This window comes from Mus musculus, chromosome 18 (assembly GCF_000001635.26).
Source record: "Mus musculus strain C57BL/6J chromosome 18, GRCm38.p6 C57BL/6J".
Classification (NCBI taxonomy): Eukaryota; Metazoa; Chordata; class Mammalia; order Rodentia; family Muridae; genus Mus; species Mus musculus.
The window spans coordinates 44648574-44676273 of NC_000084.6; the positions used below are offsets into that span (position 1 = coordinate 44648574).

Consider the following 27700-nt stretch of genomic DNA (forward strand, 5'->3'; position numbering starts at 1 on the left):
GGCACATAGCTTGGGCTATACACATGACTGGTAAATGTGAATGTAGCTGCCATTTGTGAGCCCTTTCTATCAATCAGACTAATCTCACTTTTCACTTATCGTAATGATGACTTATCTGGTCACTTGGACTGCAAAACCACTCTGAGGAGAAAGCACTTTTCCAGCCATTGATCCTCCCTAGCTAGAAGCTCTTGGGAGACATTCCAAGGAAGATAAACAGGCAAACAGCTCGTGCTAGAGTGCTAAGAGCTAAGTATTTATGCCACAGACATGGGAACATCAATGCAAGGACCTGCAGAGATGGACAGGAAGTGGAGTCCAGGGTGTCAAAAACTCCACCTCTGAAAAGGACCAGGTTAAAATCACTGCTAGGCAAGGCTTGGAGACAGGACTTTGGTCAGGGACCTTCTCATCCCACTCTTGACTCCTTCCCCTTAGCAAACAAAGGAAACACCTAACCAACTTCAAACCACCAGCAGACTATACAGATTCTTACCCTCTGATGCTCAGATAAAGCCCAGGTACACAGAGAAGCAGAGATCTTTATGGCTATGGGGCACATCCCGAGTCCTCTCTAATCCCATCACTGGGCTCCTTGCTGACTCCAGATGATCCTCCTCCTGCACCCATTGTCACTCCAAAGCAGAGCTCCTATCCAGCCCACACTGCTATATCCTGCAGCTTGCAGGGGAATTCACCAACAGAAGCAACTGTTATACAGCCCATGCAAACACTGGCCTATCACGCTTTCCCTTGCCCTTATTGCACCTTCTAACCTGTTTCTATCCACAAAAGTAACTGACAATACAATAGATAGGACAAAGTTAAAACAAGTTGATAATAAAAATTTAGGGGGGTGGGTGGGTGGGGAAATAACTCAGTAAACTGCTAGCCATGTAAGAGCAAGAACTTGAGCCTGAATCTCAGCACCCATGTGAAAAGTTGGGCACAGGGCAAGTCTATGATGCCTGCATTGAGTAAGCATAAAAAGTAGGATCTGCCCCGGGCTTGTTTAGCTAGCCAGTCCAACCAAATCTGTGAACTCTAAGTTCAAAGAGAGATCTTGTCTCTAAAGTGTCGTGGAGAGTGAAAGACAGCAGATGTCAACTTCTGCTCTGTATAATGGAAGTGTGCACAAGTGTGTGCACAAACACACTCATATACACACACAAAGTAAGAAAATTTAAAGCAATTAGTCTTGAGACTGATTAGTTCATTAACATTCTTTAAGGACAATATCCTTTATTTCCAAAGACAAGTCAAATCTATCACCATGCTTCAAAAATAAGTAAATAAATAAAAATCTGCCTAAGACTTGCCTATATCTGGATCAATGTTTTCCCAGGTCCTGTGCTTCCATCATGAATGTCAAGCGAGGAAAAGCATCAGCGAGCAGAGCCTCTCGGGATTCCTGGACATTGTTCTCATGACACGTTAGCCTACACTTAAGGCCCTCCTTTAAATTCCATCAGTGCTCACAGTTACAGCTACTAATGCCTCTGTTTAGAAAACACTTCTCCACTTGGCACTTACTGTCCAGCAAGCACTGTAGTGAGCTGTGTCATTACTGGTACCACTACAGCTGAAAGAGTTCCCACTGATCACAGACTGCAGGATGATGAACGGTGGGCTATGTCACCAGTCTTTGTGGTGGGGACGGGCTACACATACTTGTCATCACTTCTTTATAGCACGAAATGCTCAGCACAGAAAGGTAACATTTCACAGGTTTCCCTAACTGGGAAGTGGCAGGGCATCTATGATTCCAGGGGTCACAGCTTTACAAACATGATTTTAGAGAGACAACACATGAACCCCTGGGGATGTCAGTAAGGGTGTCCAAAAATCAGAGACCTCTCATAACCATTGGACATATTATCCTGACCCCCATATGTCCTCATTGCTAGCTGAGGACATTTAATGCCAAATAAGAGAAACATCCACCTTTTGCTACTTGGGGAACTAGAAGGCTTGAAGGCAGCTTTATCAGCACGAGACATTTTCCTCCACAGTAATTACACACAGGTCCAGAAAGCATTTTCTTAGTGTCTCAAGGGCCCCGAATGAGATGCTGTCTAACTCATCCAGGGGAGATATGGGGAGAAGGAGAGGGACAGAGAGGGGGAAGAGGGAGGGAGGGAGGGAGGGATAGAGAAGGGAAGGAAGGAGACTGAGAGAAAGAGAGAGGGGGAGGGAAAGAGAAAGGGAGAGAGAGAGGAAGAGAGGGAGAGAAGGGAAGAGTGGGGGAGGAAGGGAGAGAAGGAGAAGAAGAGATGGAGAGACAGGGAGAGAGAGAGAGGGAGAGAGAGAGGGCAGGGACAGAGAGAGAGAGAGATTGGTTAAGATATATAAAAGGGTGAAAGATAAAGAATGAATCCCAAATCTGACTTTTAAATGGACCCACTCCATGTTGGGAATGAATCTTCCTGACCAGATTCCAATTCACCCCCTTTTCCTCCTCACTGGGGTTGTGTGTGTGTGTGTGTGGGGGGGTGTTTAATAACCAGCAAAGGCATAGCCATCCTGAACCCTCCTGTTCTGCTGTGTCCTCAGCCAAACACTTAATCAGGGTGCTCCCTACCAAGCGTGGAAATAAATTTGATTTTGGTTTAGCCAGGATTAGACTCTGAGCACCAAGAAATTAAAACTAACCTTTATCTAATCTAACAGACCAGCATCCAACTTCCTGGCTACTCTCCACAGGCCCCTCTTGCTAAAGTTCTCCTGGAATTCCTCTCTAGCAGTATGAGGTGGGAAAACACAACTCTCCCCATGTCCTGGTCAGAAATCGTAACTCTGTGTTTGCCTCATATAACTAGAGATTGCTCTTTCCAAACAGAACTGCTGACTGTCCATCTGTGAAAGGTACCTTTGCCCCCAGATGCATGGCGCTCAATCACTCCAGAGGACCTCGAAGTCCCTTGTGGATAAGCACACAGAGCTGTTTATTTTATATAGAGAAGTGATTCCCTTGCAAGCCTCGTTCTATATTCACTGTGACTGCATCGGGAAATACCAAAGCATTGTACAAAGACCAGTGCAGACAAACTAAGACATGGAACAAAAGTAGCTGATACCTTAAATATATAAAGAATTCCTATCATCATCACCACCACCACTACCCCTACCCCCCCCCCCCACACACACACACACACTCATACTCACTGCTAAGAAGCTGAAGGCAGCTAAACAGCCGCCCTCACAGACCCCAAATAGAACACAAGTGCTCTTCTGTATTTCTCAACCTGATGATAAGATCCAATAACCAACCACTGTCAATAAAAACCTACTGAGAGCAGATTACCATATGCCCCAAACCAAAGCTACAGCTAACAATAAATTCCAATCATTTTAATAGTGTGAGCTACAGAACTGTTGGAGGTAGGCAAGACTCACTGAGGAATTAGAATTTAAATAAATAAAGATTTAAATAAAGATTTCTAAATGTGCACTTTAGTGGGGACATTCCATGATACAGTTAAAAGTGAGGCAGAAAAAGACGAAAACCTGAATATTAAACAAAGGAAAAGGGGTTCTTATATTTTTGCTTCTTTTTCCTGCAAGCTTCAGGCCTCGGTTTCCTCATCAGGCATGTAAAAAAAAAAAAAAAACAACCACACCAGTTTGGATAAAACAGTGTACCAAAGATAAGCATCCTGGGAACAGAAACAGAAGCACCCTTCATTTGACAGCGTGCTTATCAGGCTTGGTCACAAGCTCATTGCCAAACAGCTTTACCCAAGTAGCAAGGCACCAGCATTCAGGTCTCTCAGGAGCTGTATCTGGTGTAAACCACTCAAGGAGTATGGAGGTTGGTAATGGGGGAGGGGACGGTATTGTAAGGCACTGAAGGAAAGGCAGAGTCGGCTTTCCACACTCAGAATCTACCTCACGTCTATCAGCCCTGAACCATCAATCAAGGTATGGCCATTTTCAAATCACTCTCAGCCAGGGTTCCTGCCACATGGTACTTTCAAGCATTCCTTTTAAGGGAAAAATAAACTCAAATATTCTGAAGATATCCAAAAATAGTTAGTTTTTATGGCACAATTGTCTCTGGTTATTAAAAAAAATAGTACAATTTAAACGATTAGCTAAAGGATAAGCACTGGACACTAGACCATTGTCTGCCTTGTGCTGCCCTTGGGACACAACCTCCGTGGGTTTGCCAATACTTTCTCTTCCTCACAGCTTATCCATCACATCCACACCAACAACATACATACATACACAGAGGTACATGTGTTCATGTGTGTCTGTGCAAGTGTGTGTGCGTATGTGTGTGTGCGCATGTGTGCCTGTGTGTGCATGTGTGTGTGTGTGCGCGCGTGCGTGTGTGTGCATGAAAGATAAAAATAGATTCAGAGTGTACTGGCTGGTTTTGTGTGTCAACTTAGACACAAGCTGGAGTTATGACAGAGCAAGGAGCCTCTCTTGAGGAAATGCCTCCATGAGATCCAGCTGTAAGGCATTTCCTCAATTAGTGATCACAGATGGGAGGGCCCATTGTGGATGATGCCATCCCTGGACTGGTAGTCCTGGGTTCTATAAGCAAGCAAGCTGAGCAAGCCAGGGAAAGCAAGCCAGTAAGGAACATCCCTCCATGGCCTCTGCATCAGCTCCTGCTTCCTGACCTGCTTGAGTTCCAGTCCCGACTTCCTTTGGTGATGAACAGCAATGTAGAAGTGTAAGCCAAATAAACCCTTTCCTCTCCAACTTACTTTTCTTGGTCATGAATACAAATGCTGACTAAGACACAGAACAATATTCAAAACTCTTCAGAGAAATCCAGTCTTTCCCAAGGTTTAAGAAGCCCTAGGTGATATAATAGAAACCAATTTTGTGGTCTTCTTGTGCTTTTTGTAGTCCTCCAAAGGTTCTTTGCTCCAAGTACCATGTGTGGCCTCATCTCCTTCCACCCTCCTTTGCTCCATGGGCCCATCACCTTGACACCCCTTAAACTCACTAGGCAGACCCTGGCCTCTGAAAAAAGTGTCTCTGCTTTTTGTTTCTCTGCTCATACTCCTTTAAGATCTTAGTCACAGACTCCAGTAAAGAGGTCATCCCTGATCATGCTAATGAAACCCTCCCTCTCCTCCTTTCTTGCATTCTTTCTTTATAGAACATATCCCTGGGTATGCATTGGCTTGTGTGCACTGTGTAGCTCCCATCAGAATGGGAGCTGCAAACAAAGACTCCATCCATTCACATTTGCTGTGTGCACAGACCTAAGATAGAATCTGGCATACAATATTTATTGGAAAATGAGTGAGGAAGAGACAGTGAGCCACAGACATAATGACCAAACAAAATTTCATCAAGTGCATTATTTTCACCAAAATAGGAAAGTTGTCGTCCATCTCATCTGTCACACTAAACAAGTGGGATTCGATCCAAAAGGCAACTTTGAAGTCTGTCAATGCCCTGCTCCCTTACCTATTGAAAAGAGGCTAAAAATCAAGTGATTAGTTTTGCTTAGGATGGGCTGGGAAAGAGCTCACAGTGTCCCTGAGGAGGCAGGCAGACACACACACACACACACACACACACACACACACACACAGGGGTTATATAATAAGTGTTCAGAACAGAAAGGAGCAGAGCTAGCTTGGAGAGGCCACGAGGGGTAGTGGAGGAAAACAAACAAAGAGCCCAAGGAAACCCAGGATGATCATAAAACTCACAGGAAGGCAGTGGTAAGCCATCATTCCCATGCTCTCCCACCAGCCAAGCAGGGATGCTGTTGCTTTTCTAACTGCAGGGCACTCTCCTTCCACGTTGGCATCCTTCCCCTTGATAACTACTCTAGTACATTTCCTAAGTCCAGGTGAGGGCAACTGGCATACACATGCCGTGAGGCTTTGTAAACATTTCTATTCGCCATTCATCAAACACAGGAGCTTTTGGGCTCTCACCCATTTGTCTTACCAGGCATCCAAACACTCATAAAATCTCATGACCAAGGATCTGCCTTACAATACGCTGCCAAGCCCAGCACTTCCCAACCAACCAAGCTTTTACTGCAAAGTCAATGGGCCAAACCTACAGCTTTCTTTATGAATCAATAGTGGCTAATTTGGGTTGCTTTTTTTTCCCTAAGGGGCTTTCGTTCTCCAGGCTTTAACATCATTGCTGACTTAAGCAGTATCTTGGATTTGCACAGATACACCCTTAGTCACTCATTATGATAATGCAAGCCTTCCAAAAAAGAAAATTCCTCTTCCTCCTATGTAATAACTTTAGCTGTTCTTAGTCAGCAAGGGATAAAGGACATTCATAGGAAAGACAGAGAAGCTCTGTGGTCTGCGTAATATTTGTTCTGCTCATATAATTTGCTTGTGCAATCCACATAACTTTTCTTTAGAGAATGAGGGAGCACTATTGGGAGTTTGGTTCAATAAGGGAAGGGACGGTTCAAAAAAAAAAAAAAAGAAAGAAAGAAACACACACAACACTTATGAGATGTATCATGGCATCTCCTCATGAAAATAACCTATATCCTTCAAGTATGGACTTTTATGTATTTATTCATTTACATATTTATAGTCATGTCCAGTTCTATAATTTTGCCAACCTAAACTCCTCTCCTAGGGTGTAAGTCATACATTCCACATAATCCTGCTTCCCTAGGTTGAGCTCATCCACAGATTAATGTTGCCCTGAGTGCCGAGGGCAGAGTTGGCCATCCAGTTGCCTCCTCACCTAGGAGGAAGTCTTCCTTGTGAGCGGCACTGGGGAAAACACCATTATTCACTAAAGGCTTTATGTCCTAAGTATCACACTATGGTGTCCTCTACTCCAGGAAAGGCTACCCATTCAGACACCTGGCCTCTCAGGTCTTGTACCAACAGGCCCTTTTGTTAAGATTAAAATGTCTCGGGTAGGAGTTAAAAGCTTAAAGCCCACACTGAGTCCAGAGATCTTATATACTCTCTCTCTCTCTCTCTCTCTCTCTCTCTCTCTCTCTCTCTCTCTCTCTCTCTCTCTCTCTCTCTTTCTCCCTCCCTCCCTCCCTCCCCCTCTCCCTCTCCCCCTCTTCTTCTCCCTCCTTCTCCTCCCTCTGTGTCCTCCCCAGCCCCCATCTCTGAGACCTCAACTATCACCAGCCTAACCTGTTACCAGCCAACCCATCCTTATACCACACTTCCTCTCTTTCCTCTGTTTACTTTGACATCTACCTGGTTCATCTACCACAGACACCATATCTTTGGCTCCATCCACTGCTCTTCCACTGGGTCTGAGTCATGACCTCACTGTGACAGTCAGTACATCTGGAGCCACACGGAGCCTTAGCTGCCAACCTCACCAGCCTCAGCACCCTCTGCCCCACAGTGATTTGGCCAACTTTAATAGGAACCAGAGTTCTGCCAGCAGGGGCAGGAGGAGTATTGGTTCTGGTGACAGTGCCTCAAATATCAAAGCAGCAGTCCTCAGGTGCCTGGGGTACAGCCAAGGGCTGCAGTTTCTATGTCCTCTGTTAAGTGTGGATCATTCCTCTCTTATCTGCATCTGCTTTCAGGCTCTGGAAACTCAATGCCTGGAATTCTTCAGCCTCTGGAAGGCCCTTGAGTCTAATCATATCCATTTCATTGTTATCAAAAACACATATCTGAGCACGGCTCGGGGATTACAATACAAATCAAGTTAAACAGGTTTATTAAATAAAATGCTCCCTTCTAAGAACATGGGATCCAAAGCTGAGCGCTTTAACAGAGCCTATTGAAAGGAAGCCGCAGTGAACGCTGCCACTCTAGAGGAAGCCAGCCTCGGCACACGTCAGGCTCTCCCTTTCCTGGGCTGCTCAGCCTTGGTAAGACTTGTCACCTTTTCAGATTGTGTGGGACCATGTGTACGTGTCCAAGTGTGGAAATCAGAGGACAATCTTCAACTTAACAGGAGTTAAGTCTTCCATGATGGGTTCTAGAGGCTGAACTCCGGTCATCGGGCTTGAGTGGCAAATACTATTGTCCACTGAGCAATCTCACCAGCCTGATGTATGTATGCTGCCCCTCGTCCCAATGTCTCATTTTCTGTATCTGTATCATGACTACGATAATGTCTCTCATGGGAATTTTTTTTTTCCAATTCAGCATGCTAGTTCTCTGGCAGTACTTAGAAAATGCTAGTTACTATAAGCCTCTGAAAGCAAAACTAAAACATAAAACTATTGCAACTGCTACCCGACATCAGAATTATGGGACCCGGGCCCAGACAGGCTCTGTCCTTTTGTGGCCTCTGGGGTGGATTACATATGTTCTCAGTCACTTCTCTCTAGGAGATGTGGAATCCATTTCTTCACTCCTTTAACTTGGGCTGGCCACACACAGCTAGCTGTCTCAAACAAAAAAGCCAACCCCGTGCCAACCCTACACTTATGAAATCTGGCAGCAGGGTCAGGGATAGAGCTCAAATGCACAAACCCCTGGATTTGATCCTCCACACTAAACAAACTGGGTACGGTGGCACATGCTTATAACTCCAACATGTGAAGTCAAGAGACTACATGGGAAGAAAGAGACTAACCTGGGCTACTCAAGAGCTTATCTCACAACACCCCCTACACCCCACCTCCCCAAAAAAGAAAGTCAGAAGCTTATAGCCAGTCCTGCCCCAACAAAAGGAAACAAATCCCAAGCAGCAAATGAAGAAAGCTATACGGAAGAGAAGGGAGCTGCTTTGCCAGCTCTGAGGCAAGCACAACCTGTCAGCCACGTGTGTAAGCCTCTTGCTCTGGTCACAGTCATAAGTAATCCACATGAAGTGCTGCCAAACGGCAATACCAGGAATCAGACTGCTATTTATAAAAAAGGTTTATTTTATTCATATATGTGTCTACAGTTCTATATCTATCTGGATATATGTACAGTATCCCTAAACCAACCTCTGATCCAGGGAGGAAAGCAGTAGGTATCCATACATACAGTCAAACATCTGTAGGACAACTTCCTATGTCCCAGGACCCAATATTACATCTTGGCATGGCTGTGCTGTTGTTTATGGTCTAGGATCAACACTAAGCAATTTATTACAGTGCCATGTGATACTTTAAAGACAGAGGCACACAAAACACAGAGTGTGGGGAAGTCTTTCAAGCTGCTTTGCAATACTGATGTAATTAATCTGCGGTGAAGAGTAAGTATATCTATGAAAATGGCTACATACACATCGTCACACAAAATAATCTATGCAAGAAACAACTGTCCTCCATGCAAGTCAGTGTCTTAACTGGTCACAATAAAGTGACAGGCGTTCAGCTGTTGCACAGCAAGTAAAGGGGGAACCCTGCGGTACTGACTGTGTTCTACTCGAGTGGACAGAACAGATGAAGGACACTCTGAAGAGACAGACAGACAGACAGACAGACACACTCTTATCCTCAGCAGTAAGCAGTCTTTGCAAAGTAGTGATGGAGACTTTCTGCCCATTCATTGTTTAAGTAATATTAAAAGTGCAAAGAATAAAAATTGATTGCTTTAGAAAATCCTTTAAGAAAAATAACAGTTCTTTGGTCTCCAGAGGTTTTAAGGATTACCAGGAAATGGGAAACTTCAAAAACACATTTTGATGTTTTCACATAAGTAGGGATCCGTCTACCAGACAGGCAGACCAAGCGGACAGCTATTCCTCAAGGATGAGTGAACTTGAGTCAAGTCTTGATTCTGATGCATCTCAAGACACTTTCTTTCCAAAGTCTGAGTAGGTCTAAGAGCCAAGCAGAATGACAGATTGGGAAATGGGGTTCACTCCCTACTGGCCCCACAAGTTTTTCAGAGACAGTGCTAATTGCTGGCCCAAACTCAAACCAATGAGGAAGACACCAAAGCTCTCCCTTGACAGAAATTCTGCTTTGGCAGGGTTAATGTAATGCTACTGAAAGTGCGGCCAGTCTGCTCAGTCTGCTTCCTGATTTTTTGGGTGGGATGGGGTGGGGGTAACGCTGATGGAGCATCATTTAATTTTTGAGGCATTTTTTAATTTGGTTGATGCTGAAATTCTTCTTTTAACCTCACATTATAGAAAATAAAAACATTTCTGCAGTCTTTGACAGGTATGGGGAACAGCTAAGAAGACACATTGGCAATTCATGCTTCTCACATTTTCTCCATGTATTCTTGTTACCACTGCTTTTGTCTGCTTGAACTTGATTGCCTGTTCATAGTTAGCGGCAATTTACTCTCTGTAATCAATTCACAGGATCTAGAAATGCTATGATTCAAACTAAAGAATTACAAATCAGTCAATTTAAACAGCGACACGTTGAGGAATTTCCTGTTTCTTTCCATCTTACTCCTAACACTTGCAAAGCAACCAATGGTGAACATTCAGCCCTAAGTCTCCCACCTTCATAGGTCTGGTAGCCATACTACCACATACTACCACAGCTGTATCCAGGGCGGTACAGAAAGGATAATCCTTCCACTGGTCACCACAGAAAAGTTTGCTGCTCTCACTAGGGCGTTAGCATGTTTCATTTCATCTAGAAACTAACAGAAGTCACTCCCCCTCATTCCGTATCAACATTACTGTCAAAGAGCGCCTCTCGTGGCGATAGCCAGAAGACTCCTGAAGAAGGGTTTAGCTCTCAAGTGAACCCCAGTAAGGAGACCTCTTGTTGATCACCCTGGGACAGTGATGGGTCCTTTCAGGGACCTTCCTGGTTCACAAATGCCTGGTGAACAGCAGGCATCTGACCCAGCATTTGACCCCTGCAGTGACCTCCAGTCTGCCTCAGTGCTCCTGTGTAATACGGAATATAAAAGGGAAACCCTGAGTGTTTTATTAACCATGCTTCCAGGTGAGCAGGCTGCATCAGTAACTACCACGCAGGAGAGGGTTGCCTGGCAATGCATCAAAGGAAAAGCAGCATTCAAGCAAACAAAACACCACCAACAAAACAGGGAAGAGAAGAAACTCTATGCTAAAGACCCAGCGTGAGAAATACAAACAAGTAAGTGTATTTATGGATGTTATAAAAAGAATAATTGTCAGAGTCACTATCCGCATACATTGAACTGCCATTCAGGGTTCATAGGAATGGACCACACACCCCTTCTTGCACTACCAAGTTTGTAAGTAAGTACAGAAGTAAAGATACTCAATCTAATCTATTGGCTATGGCAACTATCTAACCTCCAGGATAACACAGGCAGTAGATGGTGTGTGTGTGTGTGTGTGAGTGTGTGTGTGTGAAGGACTGAGTAGAGACAGAAGAACTAGGTCGTGGGAATCATAACTGGTTCTAAAGAGGGTAGAAATCTGAATGGACACACCCAGAGGGACAAGAGCAGGAAGTCTGATGAGGACAGCAGGGTTGGCAGAAAACAAAATGGTTTCCTTAGGGACAAGAACATCCCACGTAATGTTAACTACCATTTTCCCAGCCAATTCGAGACCACAGAGCACCACCAACCCTTCCATTTGCTCCCAAGCTTTACGAGAATTAATTAATACAGTCAGGCCAAGACAGAACAGCTTCCTCGCAGCCTCAGTGTCCCAAACTCTGAGCTCTTGCTATGCACTCATTGGCAATGCTTCTGCTAGTCAAGTAAAAGCACATCTCTGCGCTGTGGCACACTCTTCCTAGCCCCTTCAACAAAGCACCTCCAGCGACAGAGGTAAAGCTGATAGTTAGAGAGACTGAACAAAAGGGCCTGTCAAAAGGCCTTGCCAGGAGATAACCATGAGTGGTTTTCGATTATTAAATGGCCCTAGAATCTCAGCTGAATGCTTCTTGTTAGTTATGAAGCATGACTCTAGGTTCTGGTTCGGATCTGAGACTTGTCCTAAATAGAAAATTGGCAAAAACCACCCAGTTTCTCATGCCTCCTCTCTCACTTCCATTTGAAAATTACATCCTCACTCAGCATTTCTGCAGCCTTCCACATCACTGGGGCGTAAATATGGGGATTAGGACAAGTCTCTGTTTCCTACAGCTAACACCTGGAAATGCTAACTCCAAACTCTGGCAAGGGAGAGCACAGAGCCATGGCACGGGGCACCAAGCAGAGTTATTCCTTCCAGTTCTGTTACTGCCACAGCACCCTAGGGTTTACTGCACCCCATCTCTGGATTTTCCTCATTAACAGTCCCTCTGCAAGAGTGGCATCCTCTCATTTTTCCTGATGTTTCGGACATCAACAATGCCTGCTTCCCGCTCATTTTCTTCTCTCTCCTCTGATCTCCCTCTCTCTTCAGTCGCACTTTTAAGCGGCACGGGTGACCTTTGAGACCTGAGCCACCTTACCCAGGCAAGATGTTAAGAGGGACCCCAAAGGATCCAAGCAAGCACATAGACCTTGGAACATCAAGTTTTATAGGTTTCCCCGCACTATTCATATATCACATGGAGGCAGACATCACTAAAACTATATTGCATAGGGGGCGGGGGGGGGGGAGCGGGGAGGGGAGGCAGACATCCCTAAAACTATTCCTCCCCCAAAACCCTGGCTTTTGGGTACCTTACTGCTCACATATTTGCATACTGTTTGATGCAGCTTTATTTAATTTCAAAGCGGGTCTCTTAACACTTCAGAGTAAGCCCAGGAATTGCAAATGTGGCCTCAAAGACACAGGAGTCCAAATTCTGGCAGGAAATAAAGTTCCAAACAGCTTTGATGTGCTTCCTCCCCACCCCCTCCAGGGAGCAGGTCATTCGTCTCTACCCAGGAAGGAACCACCTTGCCAGAACCCTAGCAAACGCGGCACACGTGGGAAGCAAGTGAGAGGTTTAGTAACCAGTCCTTTCCGGGTCTCCAGCACCACCACCGTCCCGGCCCCACCAAATTAGTTGCTGGGGCTTAAAGTGTAGCGTTCCGACTGCTACAAGGAATGTAGCCTGTGAATAGAGGAGGAGGGAGAGAAGGGACTGGGGTCCAGACTCTTGGGAATAAAAAGCCTAGGTGGCTGGGGTGAGAGCTGTTTCTTTTCTAAGCCTCTAAGTGAAATATCAAGCCAGTTCAGGTCAGATCCTGAGTAGCACAAGTTAAAACAAGATCCGGAAAATCCATCAATCTTCAGTTGTGACGTTTCCAGAGACTCACGAGAGGTGGGGTGGGGAAAGACTGGGATTGATGCGGGGAGCCGAGGCACCGAAACCCGAGCTCCGGACCTCAGCAGTTCCTTACCTCGCTCAGCTCGGCTGAGGAGTCGTTGCCATATTTCACCGCAACTCCAGAATTCATGCCTGCACTTTTCAGAGCCGGGCTCGTCCCCAGACCTCGGAGCGTAGGAGCCGGGCTTAGGCTGGATAGCCTGGGCTTGCTCCCCGCCGGCACATTTCAGTCTAGACAGCCATTTTCACCCAGGACAGCAGCGAGGCCAGAAAGGATGGAGAAGCTCGATACCGTAAGTCAGGCTGGAATCTCACCAGCGAGCCATAGCTGCAGGAGACTGGGCAGAGGGTTGCGCTCGCAGCAGCTGCAGCGGCCGAGCCGGCGCCGGGACCCACCCGCGCGTCCACCGCGGAGTCCCGGAGTGATGCCACCCTCCGCGCCGCCTCGCCCCTCCTATGGTACCACGCAGATCCCCATTACCCGGCAGGCGGGCAGTTCGCGCCGGCGCCCAGCAGAGCTCGGGTATCCTCCGGGAGAAGCCTGGGCACCAGTGCGAGAACGATATGTGCCTCCGGTTCCCGGGAGGAAAGAGCTGGAGAGAGCCGGAGCTGAGCAGCACTTCACGCCGAAGTTTCCCCCTTTGAATCGTCTGGAGTTGTAAGTGGTTTCTGATTGAACACAGCTGTCTAGCTGCTGGCTAAGGGCTGCGCGGCGGAGGCGGGGCCAGGAGGAGAAAAGGGTGGGGGGAGGGAGCAGAGGAGACCGTGCCGGGAGAGCAGGCATCCTTCCAGGTCTCTGCTATAGTAATTACAGAACCCAGGTCCAGAAGGGAGAGAAGAAACAGGAAAAGCCACCTGAGTAATCGTGCAGGAAATTGAAAAAAACCTTCCCTGTTAGGAGCCGCTTTCCATGATTCAATAAGGTCAAGGCGAACCTGAACATCGTAAGTCGGCCAGCACTGAGCGGTTCTCACGCTACATTAAGATTTTACAAGAGTGTGGGGCGGTCATTTTCCCTGATTAGTCTAAAGTCAGGCTCCCACTGTACGTGGCTAAGGCAGAGTGCATTCTCTACACGTCCAAGATAAAAACATGCCCTGCCCTTGAAAGATTTAAGACACTCATGCGCTCATTCTCGTTCGTGTCCTCTCCAACCTCCCTGCCTTCCTTAAAAACACATACCTCACCCAACTTAGCAGTAAATTCCAGCGCCCAGCAGAGGCATGGGATAGGAGTTCGAGGCTAGCCTGGGTTAACTAGTAAGAACCAGTCATAAACAAACAAATATCATTGCTATCTTGGCAGAGCTGGGCTGTTTCTTTCTGGAGATTGTGGAGTATGAATTAGAAAAGCTCAAAAAGATTACTATGTCCAATCAGGCTTTGCTCTCTCTCCCTTAGTATGAAACTGTCAGTGTACTTGGTGAATACTCTGGGGAAGAGGGGCTACCTGAAGTCTTTTCTAAATAAAGTTAAAAGTCTTCCAAGCCTGGTGGGTGATCACCCTGGCTTGTACTCAGCTTGAAAACAAGAAGATCACGTGTTCAAGGCCAGCTTCGACTGCACAGTGAGTTCAAGGCCAGCCTATCCAACTTAATGAGACCCAGTTGCAATAAAATAAAGGGTGAGGAGAGGGCTGGTGTGATAAAGTCCCTATGGATGTGAGATCCTTTAAAAGAGGATGGCTGCATGACAGCTTAAGAAACCTCACCAGTGTCTCCTCACACAATGGGAAGAAAATATCTCCACCTCTAGGCAGACCTTGTCGCTTCCTGAAGCCTTCTATGAAGAGGCCATTGTATTGTTCCAATCCAAAGTCTATTTTTAAAAAACTCAAATAGGATGTTTATTTTTGTCTTAAGATGGCACAAAGGGACCACATTTGCATGTGTCTTTTTACCCATCCCCTTCCTGTTTGGTTCATTCATTTCCTAACAGAGGCTGGGCTAGGATGGAGAGTTGTAGCTCTTTCTGGAGTAGTGCCAGGCTGCAGAACCTTCCACTAGGGAGGGGTTGGGAAGCCATGACACTTAACTTACCTAAAACATGTCCTGAATTCACCATGTCTGAAGCTGGAGGTGAGGGTGTATAGCCGAGCTGACTGTCCTTTAACCCAAATGTGTGAGAGTAAAAGTGTGTCCCATCTCAGAGTTTTCTGAGTTTGAACTATTTGACAAAGTACAGTCTGAGTCTTCTTAAAATAAAAGTCCAAAACATGGAATGCTCCAGAAGCTGGAATTCTTGTGTTGCCTTTGGTTTTGTTTGTTTTTGTTTTGCTTGGTTTTTTCAATTTTTTGTCATTTAAAGAAAAAGTCTTATGATATCCAGACAGACCTCAGATTTGTAATTTTTTTTCTCTTTCTGCCTCCCAAGTGCTAAGATTATAAGCATGCAGCACCATGCCTATATGTATCTGGTGATAGAGACCGAACTCAGAACTTTGTTCCTCCCAAGGAAGTCCTCAACCATCTGAGCCACGCCCCCAGCCCGTGCATCCAGGTGTTTTGTTTTGTTTTGTTTTTTAACACTGTGTCTAAGTTCAAAGGTTTCAGATTTCAGGGAATTTCAGATTTTCAGATTACAGATGCTCAACCTGAATACATGTAATTTAAAAGAAAATGTAAAAAAAAATGAATTAAACAGTGTTGTTTTAATGCTGTTGTCTTAGTCAAGGTTTGTATTCCTGCACAAAACATCATGACCAAGAAGCAAGTTGGGAAGGAAATGTTTTTTTTGTTTTTTTTTGTTTTGTTTTGTTTTGTTTTGTTTTGTTTTGTTTTGTTTTGGCTTACACTTCCACATTGCTGTTCATCACCAAAGGAAGTCAGAACAGTAACGCACACAGGGCAGGAACTTGGAGGCAGGAGCTGATAGAGAGGCTATGAAGGCATGCTGCTTACTGGTTTGCTTCCCCTGGCTTGCTCAGCCTGCTTTCTTATAGAACCTAGGACTACCAGCCCAGGGATGGCACCACCCACAATGGGTCCTCCCACCCTTGAACACTAATTGAAAAAATGCCTTACAGCTGGATCTCATGGAGGCATTTCCTCAAGGGAAGCTCCTTTCTCTGTGATAACTCCAGGTTGTGTCAGGTTGACACACAAAACCAGCCAGTACAGCTACCAAAGCCAAATGGAAGCCTTTATTTACTGTCAAGCCAAGTGAAAACATAATTTGCTTCTAAAGAAGATGAAAAGCTAGCAATGTAACATACTAAGAAATGGGATATTCTATATTCCAGAGGACATTTCCTTTCCTTTTTCTTTTGTTGTATGTGTATGAGTTTCCTGGCTACATGTGTATGTCTTGAATTCCCTGGAGCTGGATTTACACGAAGCTGTGAACTGTCATATGGGTGCTTGGAATTGAACCTGAGTCCCTGGGAAGAACAGCTAGTGCTCTTAACTGCCGATATAACTCTCCAGCTCTGAGTCTAGAGAATATTTCTAACGATGATATTACTACCTGTATGAGATTTTCTTCACAGGTGTGGCCTCAGTACTTACCTCCACAAAGAGGTGACTCCATCACTGTCTGGTAGCAGTAGGTGGGGTAAGTTGAAAGTAGAAAGTGGACAAGCTAATTAGACTAATTAGTCCAGGAAAGGCTGCTGCCTTATGTAGAGGCAACAGATAAAGACACATGCAAGAGAATCTATACAAAGAGAGTAGGCAGAAATTTTGGTGGAAAAGAAGGTCTACTGGTTAGTTTTAATGTCATGGTGACACAACCTGGACTCACATGGAAAGCAAGTGTCAGTGAGGAACTCCCTGGATCAGGGTGGCCTCTGGGTATGTCTGTAGGGGATTGTTTTGATTGGCAGCTGAGGTGGAGATGTCCTGACCAGGCAGGGGAACACCAGGAGGAAATGCCGTAGGACATTCAGATGTAGTGGACTACAGTGGATACCTGGCCTCCCAGAAATTAACATGCTCCTGCAGTAAGACTGAGTTCAAGGCCAGGCTAGGAAACATTGTGTTAGTAAGTTAGTAACATTATGTTAGTAAGTTTCAACTGTCAGTTAAAGGTAGACAGTGTGGTGAAACATGATGGAAAATATCAATGGAAGAAGTTGGTAATACACACTACGGAGCATGCTCAGCAGGGCAGAGACAAGACCTAATTCATATCTTTTCAGTTGTACAGTTTACATTTTTCAAAAGGAGTTGCTGTGTTAGTTTGTTTCCCACGACTGTGATAAGACACCATGACCAAGGCAACGTATAAACAAAAGCATTTCATTGGGCTCACCGTATCAGAGGGGAGAGGGGTGGAGCCCACGATGGTGAAGTAAGGGCCTGGAAAGCGGAACAGCTGAGAGGCCACATCTTGATCCACAAGCAGGAAGCAGAAATAGAACATCAGGAGTGGCATGGGTCTTGAAACCACAAAGCCTGACCTCAGTGACAACAATTGCAAGGCCACACCTCCTAATCCTTTCCAAACAGTTCCACCAAATGGAGAAAATGTATTCAAACATCCTAGAAGGACCATTCTTATTCACACCACCAATGAATCATTCCTTTACAGAAAGCATCACTGAATATCATGAAAATCAAGTCAAAGAAAGTTCCTCTATGCTGTTATACATGCAGGAGAATTAATACACTATTCCCATTTTAATAGACTAATTTCATAGATTCTAACATTTAACATAGTACTACTAGCATTAAGAAGAGACAGACATGACAGTGGAAGAAAATACTGCCACCCATCAGGCAATATTAGCAGTTTTAATGTGAGGGGGGAAAAACTGTATTCTATACAGAAATGCAATAGGCAATATCTAGAGTATAATTCTCCAGGACCGAAGCCCACCCCACTTCCTTCAACAAATAAATTACAAGGAAGAAAACAGGTAAGCAAGTGAGAGATCAAAAGAGATAGAACTCTATAGAATTTCATGGACACACAGAAGTACATAGCCAGTTGCAGTATGTGCACTATATTGGGATGGTCACCTAAACTGTGAAAATGATGAGCCATAAAACGTATGACATTCAAGCCAGTTGTGGTGGCACACAATCCACACAACTGTAATCTGATAATGTTGGAGGCTGAGGTAGAATAATCAAATGTCTAAGAAGATAGCTCAAAAATAGAACAAGTTAAAATTATATTTACATTCAGAAACATACTTTTAATATATTCAATTATTTTAAGAAATTATTTGGGTTGGAGTGATGGCTCAGTAGTCAAGGGTGCTGGCTGCTTTTCCAGAAGATTCATGTTCAATTTCTAGCACCCACAAATGCAGCTTACAAACATCTCTAACTCCATTCCAGAGGATCCAATGCCCTCTTCTGGCCACCACAGGCAGCAGGCACAGAACATGTTACACAGACAAACACACAGGCAAAACATAGCAATGCATGAAATAATTGAATAATTATTAATTTCAGATATATTAATCATCATGTGGTCACATTATAAATTGTCCTTTTAAGAATATATATTGAAATACTTAAGGAGGAAGTAATAAGAGGTCTGGCATTTTTGTCAACTACAGAAAGCAGGGAATGGATGAGATACTGATGAAACAAACTGACATAGCTTAACTAATAACCATTAAAGCTGAGTGACAGATAAATACTCTGTCCTCTTATACGTCTTTGAAAATCTTCCTAATAAACAAGTTCGTGTGGGCTGTCTCTGCCTTCTATGCCAAGAATGGGTTCTAGTGCTCATAAGACAGAACAAGAAACTAGAAATGTCTATTGCAGATCAGGGATGCTTGTAACTTGGGGGAAATCAATCAAGATGGTAAGAAATGGGTGGATTTGAGATGTAGGTTTTAGGTAAAATTAGCTAGGCCTTCATGAATGCTTGGATAGGCCATAGGACACAGAGAGAAAGTTGTGGATGGCTACCGGGTTGGGGACTGAACCAAGGGAGAATGGCCAGATTTTAAGAAACTAAGGAGTCTGTTTTAAATATATTAAATTTGAGTTTCTGGGGCTGGAGAGATATTATAGTGGTAGCCCATTTGCCCAGCATGTGTGAGACTGTGGTTTCAACCCTGATAATGACAAAGAGTTAAGTAAATAAATAAGTAAAATTGAACTTCCTATTCAGCAAGCACACAAGGAGATGTCAACTACAGTTGGACATCTGAATCTTGGGGTGAGGGACAGTTGGGGGCATGGTGATGATTTGGCCGTCTCCAACATAAGGTTTATAGTTGATGCTGAAAGCCATGAAGATATATGAAGTCACCTAGGGAGAGAATACAGAGTGCGGAGCTCAGTCCCAAAACTCACCACAGAGACACTGCCATATTTTCAGGCTAGTTGAAACAAGATGTCCTTGATTTTAATAGTTGGGGAGGAGTGAAGAATTCTGCAAGGGAGGACTGGGAGGGGGCAGCATTTGGGATGTAAATAAATAAAAAATTAATTAATTAGTAATAAAAAAGAATCCAACAAGATCAAGGAAGAAAACTCAGAGAGGACCAAACCAGCTGCTGAGTGACAGCATGGATGTGGAGAGGCTCCTTCTAGAAGGGTGGAGAACTATGTACGATGCTCCTGAGAGGCTAGGAGAGTTGGCAATGAAACGTTTGCTTCTAGAGATCACTAGAGACCTCCAGAAGAGACATTACTTAAGTGGCACAGGTGGATCAAAGAGAGAAAATGTGAAAAGGTGCTTGAAGGTAACTTTGAGAAGTATACTGCCCTAAGCCCAAGTAATAGTGAACGCTGCCCATTGTGACCAGGCTCCTTCTGGGCGCTACCCTGCTTTAGGCTCAGTCAGTGGCTTACTGCTGAGACATGGCTGGAATGCCCTACATAATTAGGTTAGTCAGTGTTTAAAGTTTCTAAGAAGACAAGTATCTGAAAACTATTTTCAGATTAAATCGTACACAGAACAAACAAACAAAAATCTTAACTTTTTTTTTTCTCCAACTGCAAACAAACCTGAGGAGAGCAGGCACTAGTGTGCTCCCTGATGGCTTGCCTGGGCTGCCTCACACCCGGCCCACACATTCCGATGACCTAGAGTCATTTGCCAACAGCATCCCTGCCATTATCAGTGGGAAATTCCAACTTGAGTTTTGCTACCTCATTGTGGGATGTTTTGAAAATTACCCCCAGTGAGATTTTTTTTTTTTTAAGAAACCCTGTCATTATCAATGTCCTGAGAACCTTTCCTTTACTCTGTTGTACTCCAGATTTCTTTAAAATACATCAGATTCTTCTCCATGGAGGGAAAACTGATCGTGCAAATTAGAGATTTGGAAACCCCCGCAGGAAGAGTTTTTTAAAAGGTGAGCTTTAAAGTCATCCAAGGAGTACCTGCCTATGTCAGTAGAAAACAAAAATATGTATTAAGTAGATGTGGAAAGATAGATCTAGTAAAATTTCGAGAATATTCTGAAATTAAATGAATTCCAAATGCCTGCCACTGTTATTTCTGGAGCCCTGTGGGCTAAAACAGAATTGTCCCGTTGCTCCTTTAGCTAGAATGCATTATAGCAATAGCTAAAAAGGAGCACAGGCAGATGGGAGCTGGGGATGGCGATCAGATAAGAGAACTCACCAAGCAGGTTCAGTGTGCTGGCTTCTGATCTCTAGCACCGTAAAGGGCGAAGAACAAAGAAGTAATCTGTGTGCCTTACATAACTAATGACAAAAGATGAACGTTAACATGGCATTGTACCAAGCTGAGATGAGGAAGGAGGGTCTGGCACAAAAGAAAGCCACTTTTCCTGGCTCTGAGACCACACGGTGTTCAGTAATAGACTTCAGAGGTGCGGGCTTCCTATTGGGACACACTGAGTTGTGAGGAATGGGCCTTCTCCCAGGGTTTCTTAATTGGTTTGCACAGCTGTCAAGAGATCAGACTTGCCCCTCTAAGCAAATGCTTTCAAACTGGAATTTTCTGCCATCACCCTTCCTTGTGCCCTTGTGTTTTGCTTTTGTTGTTCAGCTATACCTTAAGCCAATATCTTTTTATGTGAATACTGAACAGTTTCATTGAGTATCATCACCATAAAATCACGTACGACCTGAATTTGTTCCTTTCCACCAAAATCCAACTTCAAGGCTGGCACGAAAGCTTACCTAGGAAAGGTAACTGCCATCGTGGCGGATGACCCAAGTTTCATCCTCTGGTCCACATGGTTGGAAGAAAGAAGGAAATGTAATAGAATCTTTTTAAAAGCTAACTTTAATTACACTTTCTGTAAATGAAGTGCAGTGGAAGTTTTTTGTCTTCTCATGTGATGCAGACTCACGTGGTGTTTTGCTGACCAGTTGAAGGATGTGTGACATTTGGAGAGAGTATAAATAGGACTCAATGGGACAGTGATGAGTGCTTGCATAGCTAGCCTTGAGACCGTTGTTGGTTGTCAGTCTTCCCTGATCGTCACTTTGTTGAAAAAGGCATGGCAGAGAACTTCTAAAGGCATTCCAGCTGGTCCTGGTCATTCCCGCTGATTCATGCCATTCTGGAGGTGGAGGACTGGTGGTTTCTGCTGGATCATGCCATCGCTGTTGATTCCTGGTTGGTATCCTAATACTACTTAACTGGACTGCTGTTATCCTGACCAATGAAGTATGGAATTACCCCCAAAGAACTACTTCTAAACAGGTCCACATCCCCTTGTCCTCTTTACCATCTTTTCTCCCCTGCCTTTGGACAGTTTACTAGAAAAGAGGAGAGGGGGTGTCCATGCAATTGAGAACCCTTATTAAAAGTGGGTTTTGAAAAATCTAAGCCTACAATGGAGTCTATAATTTTAGTAATTTCCAATTCTTCCCCTTCTCTTCCTCCCTTCTCTCTCCTGCTTTACACACCATTTCCCAAGTGTTATTTTAATGACTAACTGAATGATATGATTCAAGTCTAAATCATTTCATGTACTCTAGCACTGTTATATTTCTCCAAAGTGTATAGCTTTATATCATGTTATGCTGTAAGTTATATTTTAATATTTTGTTAAAATATAATTTGTGCACCAAAAATATCTAATACATGTAATTCAAATTTTAAAGATAATTCAAAATCACAGCTCTTGATTAGAAGTGGCAGCCCCGAGTTTCATCTCCAACACTAGAGAAGAAAATAGAAGGGAGGGATGGGGTACTGAAAGACGGTGTCATGGCTCCAGAGACTGTGAGACCTGGGAGAATGGATCCAGTAAATTAGGCGGACTAAAGTCTCATGCAGCAGCCAGCCTTACTCAGAGCTTCAGAAAAGAACAGCTGAGTAATATTCTCAAGAGTTCAAGCCATGTGCAATGACAAGGACAAGGCTGTACAGTGCAAAAGTGTCTTTCCATAGACATAGTTTAAACATTTAACTGAATAACAACAGCAAGCAATCATGACTAATAAGAAGTAAACTCAATCCTATCTGCTACATCTGGGAGGAGTCTAAAAACACATTCCAAGAACAATTTCCTGTTTTAACGAAATGGAGATCACAAGGCTCTTGTGTTCTCGGAGTATTCTCACAAACACTCAGAATTCTCCACACATGAACTCCATTCCTGGACCATGTTCCAACCAGGACGGTGGAACAGAATGAATGTATAAAACTGTGTTGCTGTGAATTTGCTATTTGGGCATTTCATGGAAAGACAACACAAGTGTATATGTATCTGGCTGCTTCCACTTAGTGAGTTGCAGAGGCTCACTCGGGTTGGTGTGTATATTCACGGCTCAGGCCTTTTCCTTGCCATACTCTTCTGTGTACATCATGGTATCTTTATCTGCTTACCAGCTTATACACATGTGAGTAACTCCCACTTCCTGACTGGTCTCGTAGTGCTTCTAGAAGTACATGTTAGCAAGTTTTTCTGTGGATGTATGTTTTCAGTTCCCTTGGGGGCTTGTGCACTTGGAAGGAGAATTACATGGCAATGGGGCAACTTTTTGTTTCACATTTTAAGAAACAAACTATTTTCCAAGATGGTGGCCTGTTTTTAAAAAATTCCCACTAGCAATGTTTGTGTTTTAATTTCTTTGACATTATTATCAATATTGCTTTTTAGTAGCTTTGCTCTGAAGACTGATAATGTTGAACTACATGTCCTTATTGGCCACTCATATCTTCTCTTCAGAACCCAGGGCCTCAGTGAGGTGCATCTCCAGCCTAAAATATTTTAAATTGGGTTGCCTTTTTATCATTTATTTATTTGTTGTTTGTTTGTTTGCCATGTCCTGGAGATTGAACCTTTATCACCTACAAACTTTCATTTCTTTTCCTCTTCCACAGATTGTCTTTCTCCTCTCTTCACAGAGATCATTGAAGAATAAAATATTGAAATGTTGATGAAGCCCAGTTTACCTAAATGTTCTTACTGTGACAGTTAATCCTGCTCATCAACTCGATTGGGTTGAGAGACAGCTAGAAAATTATTCAAGCCCAGCACAGACTTTACATCTGTCTGTGAGTGTGTTTCTAGAGAGGATTAGATCATGAGGGTTATGACCTAATAAGGGTTTAACCCACTGATGGGAACAGGATCTGAATAGACTCATGAGGGTGAAGAACTACAGAAGGTAGGCTAGCTTGGAGGCAGTAAATCTCTGGGTATATGCCCTTGGAATACATACCTCAGCCTAACTTGCTCATATCTTTCTTTCTCTTCAGCTCTCTCTCTGCTTCCTGACCATCATGACATGACCAGTCTCCTCTTCCTGCACAAGGTTCTGTTGCCATGATCTTCTGTCTTTCCCTGGGCTCAGAACCAGCAGAGCCCATGATCATGGATGGACTGGGATCCCTGAAACAGTGAGCCTAAGTCCTTTCCCCATACTTGTTTCTGCCAGACAGTTTTGTCACAGGGAAAAATAAGTCACTATGCTTCTGTTGTAACAGTCAATAAACAGTTGCCTAATGTAAGATCACATAGCTTTTTGTCCTCCTAATGGCCTTACCGTGTTGCATTTTATGACGAGGATAGTGATCCATGTTGAATTACATTTTTAGGGTCCGTGTGTGTGTGTGTGTGTGTGTGTGTGTGTGTGTGTGTGTGCATGTCTGTGTGTCTCTGCCTGTCTGTTAGCACTGCTGTGGCTCAAACCCAGGGCCTTGTGCATGGTAGCCTACTCTCTGTCTTTGAAATATATTCTCAGCTCCCCACACTCTTTTTTTAATATCCAGTTATTCTGGCATTATTTATTGAAACCGTTACTCTTTTCTCACACTAAATTGTTTTTGGCACCCTTGTCAAAACCAATTGACAGTAAGTATGTTTATTTATAGAGTTGTAAATCTATTCCATATGTCTCTATGCCTATCTTTGTGCCAGTATTTCATGATCTTAATTAATTTGGGGGTATTTTTGTTGTTGTTGTCTGTTTTAAAAACAGAAAATATTGTCTGATTTTGTTCTGTTTCAGGGTCGTTTGGGCTGTTCTAAGCCTCTCGTGTTTCAACGTGAATTTTGGAATCAAGCTGCTGGTATGCAAAGAGGCCAGAATTTGGAGACATTTACCTCTTAATATTAAGCCTGCTGACCCACATATGGGGGCTGTCTTTTCATTTACTTGGGTCTTTGCTTCACTTGGGGTTTTAAACAGTTTTTTATGTCTCTCATTAAATTTATTACTACGTATTTTATTTCTCCTCCTCTTCCTCTTCCTTCTTCTTCCCCACCCCCTCTCTTAGTTTGTTTGTTTGTTTGTTTGTTTGTTTGTTTGTTTGTTTGTTTTTAGACAGGATTTTTCTGTGTAGCGCTTGCTGTCCTAAACTCTCTCTGGCCTCATCCTCAGAGATCTGCCTGCCTCTGTTGCTTGAGGGTTGGAATTAAAGGGGTGGGCCACCACCACCTGGCTTTTACTTTTTTTTTTAATGATCTAATGTAAATAGGCTTTATTTATTTAATTTTCAGATAATTCATTGCCAACATATAAAAATCAACTAGTTTATGTTATGTTGATTTTATATCCTGAAATCTTCTCTAACTTTTTTTATTTCTTAATTGTCTGCATGCAAGATCTTCTGCAAAGAAAGGTAGAGTTTTGCTTCTTTAGATGCATGTCTTCTATTTCTTTTTCTTACCTACTTACGCTGGCTAGCAATGCTAATATAATGTTGAAGTGAGCAGAGTAGACGTGCTTGCCTGTTGCTAGTTTTCAGGGAAAATATTCATTTGTGCTCTTTATTTTCCAATCAGGTTTATCTCTTACTGCTTCAGTGTAGAGCTTCTTCTTAGACCCATATTTCTGCTTCTTCTAGCTTCAAGCTCATCCCCACAGTTCCCCCATGTTCTTTCTCCCTGACTGGAGTATTAGCCGTTTGCTCCTCTTGTCTTTTTATTTTTTAAAAAACTTTTTATTGACTCTTTGTGAGTTTCATATCATGCACCACAGTTCTGCTCATCTCTCTGTCCCCTTTGCCCTTGCAACATCCCCAGAAGATAACACATATACATACACACACACACACACACACACACACACACACACACACACATACACACACACATGCACCCCACCACCACCACCACCACCACCACCACCACCACCACCAACAACAACAACAACAAAGCATAGAAAACATCTCATTGTGGAAGCTACAATATGTCACAGTGTGTCCAAAGGTATATCCCCGTGCCTATACATCTCAAAAATGTTCATTGCAGTGATTTGTCTGGTTTGAGATCTCTGGCTTCTGTGTCACCATCAATCATTAGAGCCTCACCAGGACTTCTCACAGTTATCCTGTTGTTGCCCTGTGTCATGGGGATCCTGCAGCTTTGGATCCGCAGGACTGGCCCTTTCATTAGTCCCAAACATTTGCAGATGATATAGATTTTGGGGCGCAGCATCTCAGAGCCATGGATATAGGTCTGTGAGGTAGCAGAGCTGTTCAGCCCTCCAGCTCTCCCTTATCTACACCACCACAAGGAGCTTTCCAGCACTGCTCTGGCTAAGTCATCCAATGCCACAGTCAGCAGGAGGTAGGGTCAGCCCTCCTATTCTCATGCCCTCAGGGCTGGCTCACCAGCACCCATGACTCATGACATCAGAGCTGTCTCCACTGTGCTTCCGAGTCAAGGTCTGAGGCCCACCCACCCAAGTGCTGCCAGCAGCAAGAGATGGGGCAAGCTCTCCAGAGCACCAGCTGCATCCAGTGAGGAGCAGGGCCAGTTGGTCCCCAGTGGCTGCCCTGGCCAGGGACATGCCCATGTTCTCTCGTAGTACTATGTGCACAGATATCAACACTGACCCCTGCCACGGCATGGCCACAAAGTGGACTCAGACATGTCCCTCAGGGGCAGCACTGGCTGAGACCTCACCATAGCCTTAGGTGGTAGAGCTAGCCATTCACAACCAGCTACTCCTTTCGACCCTCAGTCTCCAGTTCCATCTCTCTTCATAACACTCAAGCTGCTCCACTCTCTCTCTCTCTCTCCCATTTGAACACCCCATGCCATCATACCTGGCCCCCATTTTTTAAAGATTGAGACAGAATCAAAGAATTTTTTTTACCAAAATTACCAAGTACATATTCTAATTAAGTTATAATATTTTCACAGAACTTCCTAATGATATTTCAATCAGCATCTTTCAGCTTCTTTATAGCTCTTTGAACATACAACTTGTTTACTGTCCTGTTCTAGGAAATGTCTTTTCTCTCCTTCCTTTCTTCCTTCCTCCTTTCCTTTCCTTGCCCTCCCTCCCTTCCTTTGTTCCTTTCTGCCTGCCTGTTTATGTTTCAAATTCTTATTGACCTTTAGGCTTTCATGATCCATGACTTAACTGTCATGTTCTAAACTGCTTACTTTGATTTCTTTAGTTATGAGGAATGAAGCTCTTTACAAACACTGCCAGACTCGTCATAACCCTCGTATATGCAAGGCTACCATGGCAGAGTCCTCTCAAAAGCTCACATTGAAACTTAGCCCCCTCTGCAACAGCAGTAAGAAGTATGGCTTTAGTGGAGCTCTGAAGTCACAAATAAGATTGCCGCCTATTATATAAGAAGGCTTGGAATTAAAGGGAAACTTTCTCCTTGTCTGCTTTTCCACTGTGTGGATACAGCATTTCTCCTCTTCAGAAGATGTGGTAACAAGGTGGTCTTCGATACACACCAATCCTACAGGCAACTTGATCTTGTACTTCCAAGTCTCGAGAACTCTGAGAAGAAAATTTCTGTTCCTTATAAGTCTCCCCGATCTGTGGCATTCTGTGACAGCAGTGTATCTAATGATAGCACCTTTGGCTGGAGGGAGAGTTTGCAGAGATGTTTTGCATGTTAGATTTTCCATCACTGGGACAGATACCAGAGAAACAATTTAAAGGAGGAAAGATTTATTTTAGCTCAGGGTTTCCATGGTTTAGTTCAAGCATAATGGCTCTGTGTATCTGGGCTATGGTTAGGCAGAATACCATGACAACAGAGAGCTCATAGCATTATAACCAAGAGGCCAAGAGAGGTAAGGAAAGAGTCTCAGGGCCAGGTATTCTCTTCAAAGGCATGTCCCCAGTGATGAATCTTCTCCAACCAGGACACACACACACACACACACACACACACACACACACACTCCTGTAGCTGCCAGTCAGTGGATTCTAGAGCCCTCACAAATTACCCAGTTGTGAATGATTGGACCTACAGTATAGAGACTAAAGCTTCAACAAACAAGCATGGGGAGTTGTGCTTAATAACTAAACCAAAATAAACATTTGAACAC

At 43.9% G+C, this 27700-nt stretch overlaps 1 protein-coding gene and 1 long non-coding RNA gene across 3 annotated transcripts in view; one reads left to right on the top strand and one right to left on the bottom strand.

Moving 5' to 3' along the window:
* Positions 1-27700, bottom strand: part of Mcc (mutated in colorectal cancers) — a 387123-nt gene that overhangs the window by 223514 nt on the left and 135909 nt on the right. The window contains exon 1 of one of the 2 annotated variants that reach the window (NM_001085374.1): positions 13125-13693. The exons of the other annotated variant lie outside the window; for it this stretch is intronic. Coding sequence (NP_001078843.1) covers positions 13125-13181 — 57 coding nt within the window. The 5' untranslated portion in view covers positions 13182-13693. Of the gene's footprint in view, positions 1-13124; positions 13694-27700 lie in introns of those variants that run through there. 2 annotated transcript variants of the gene reach the window in all.
* Positions 13092-27698, top strand: A930012L18Rik (RIKEN cDNA A930012L18 gene). Its single transcript, NR_026853.1, has 5 exons — positions 13092-13709; positions 20222-20317; positions 23650-23790; positions 24402-25014; positions 26803-27698. It is a non-coding gene; the product is annotated as an RIKEN cDNA A930012L18 gene (long non-coding RNA).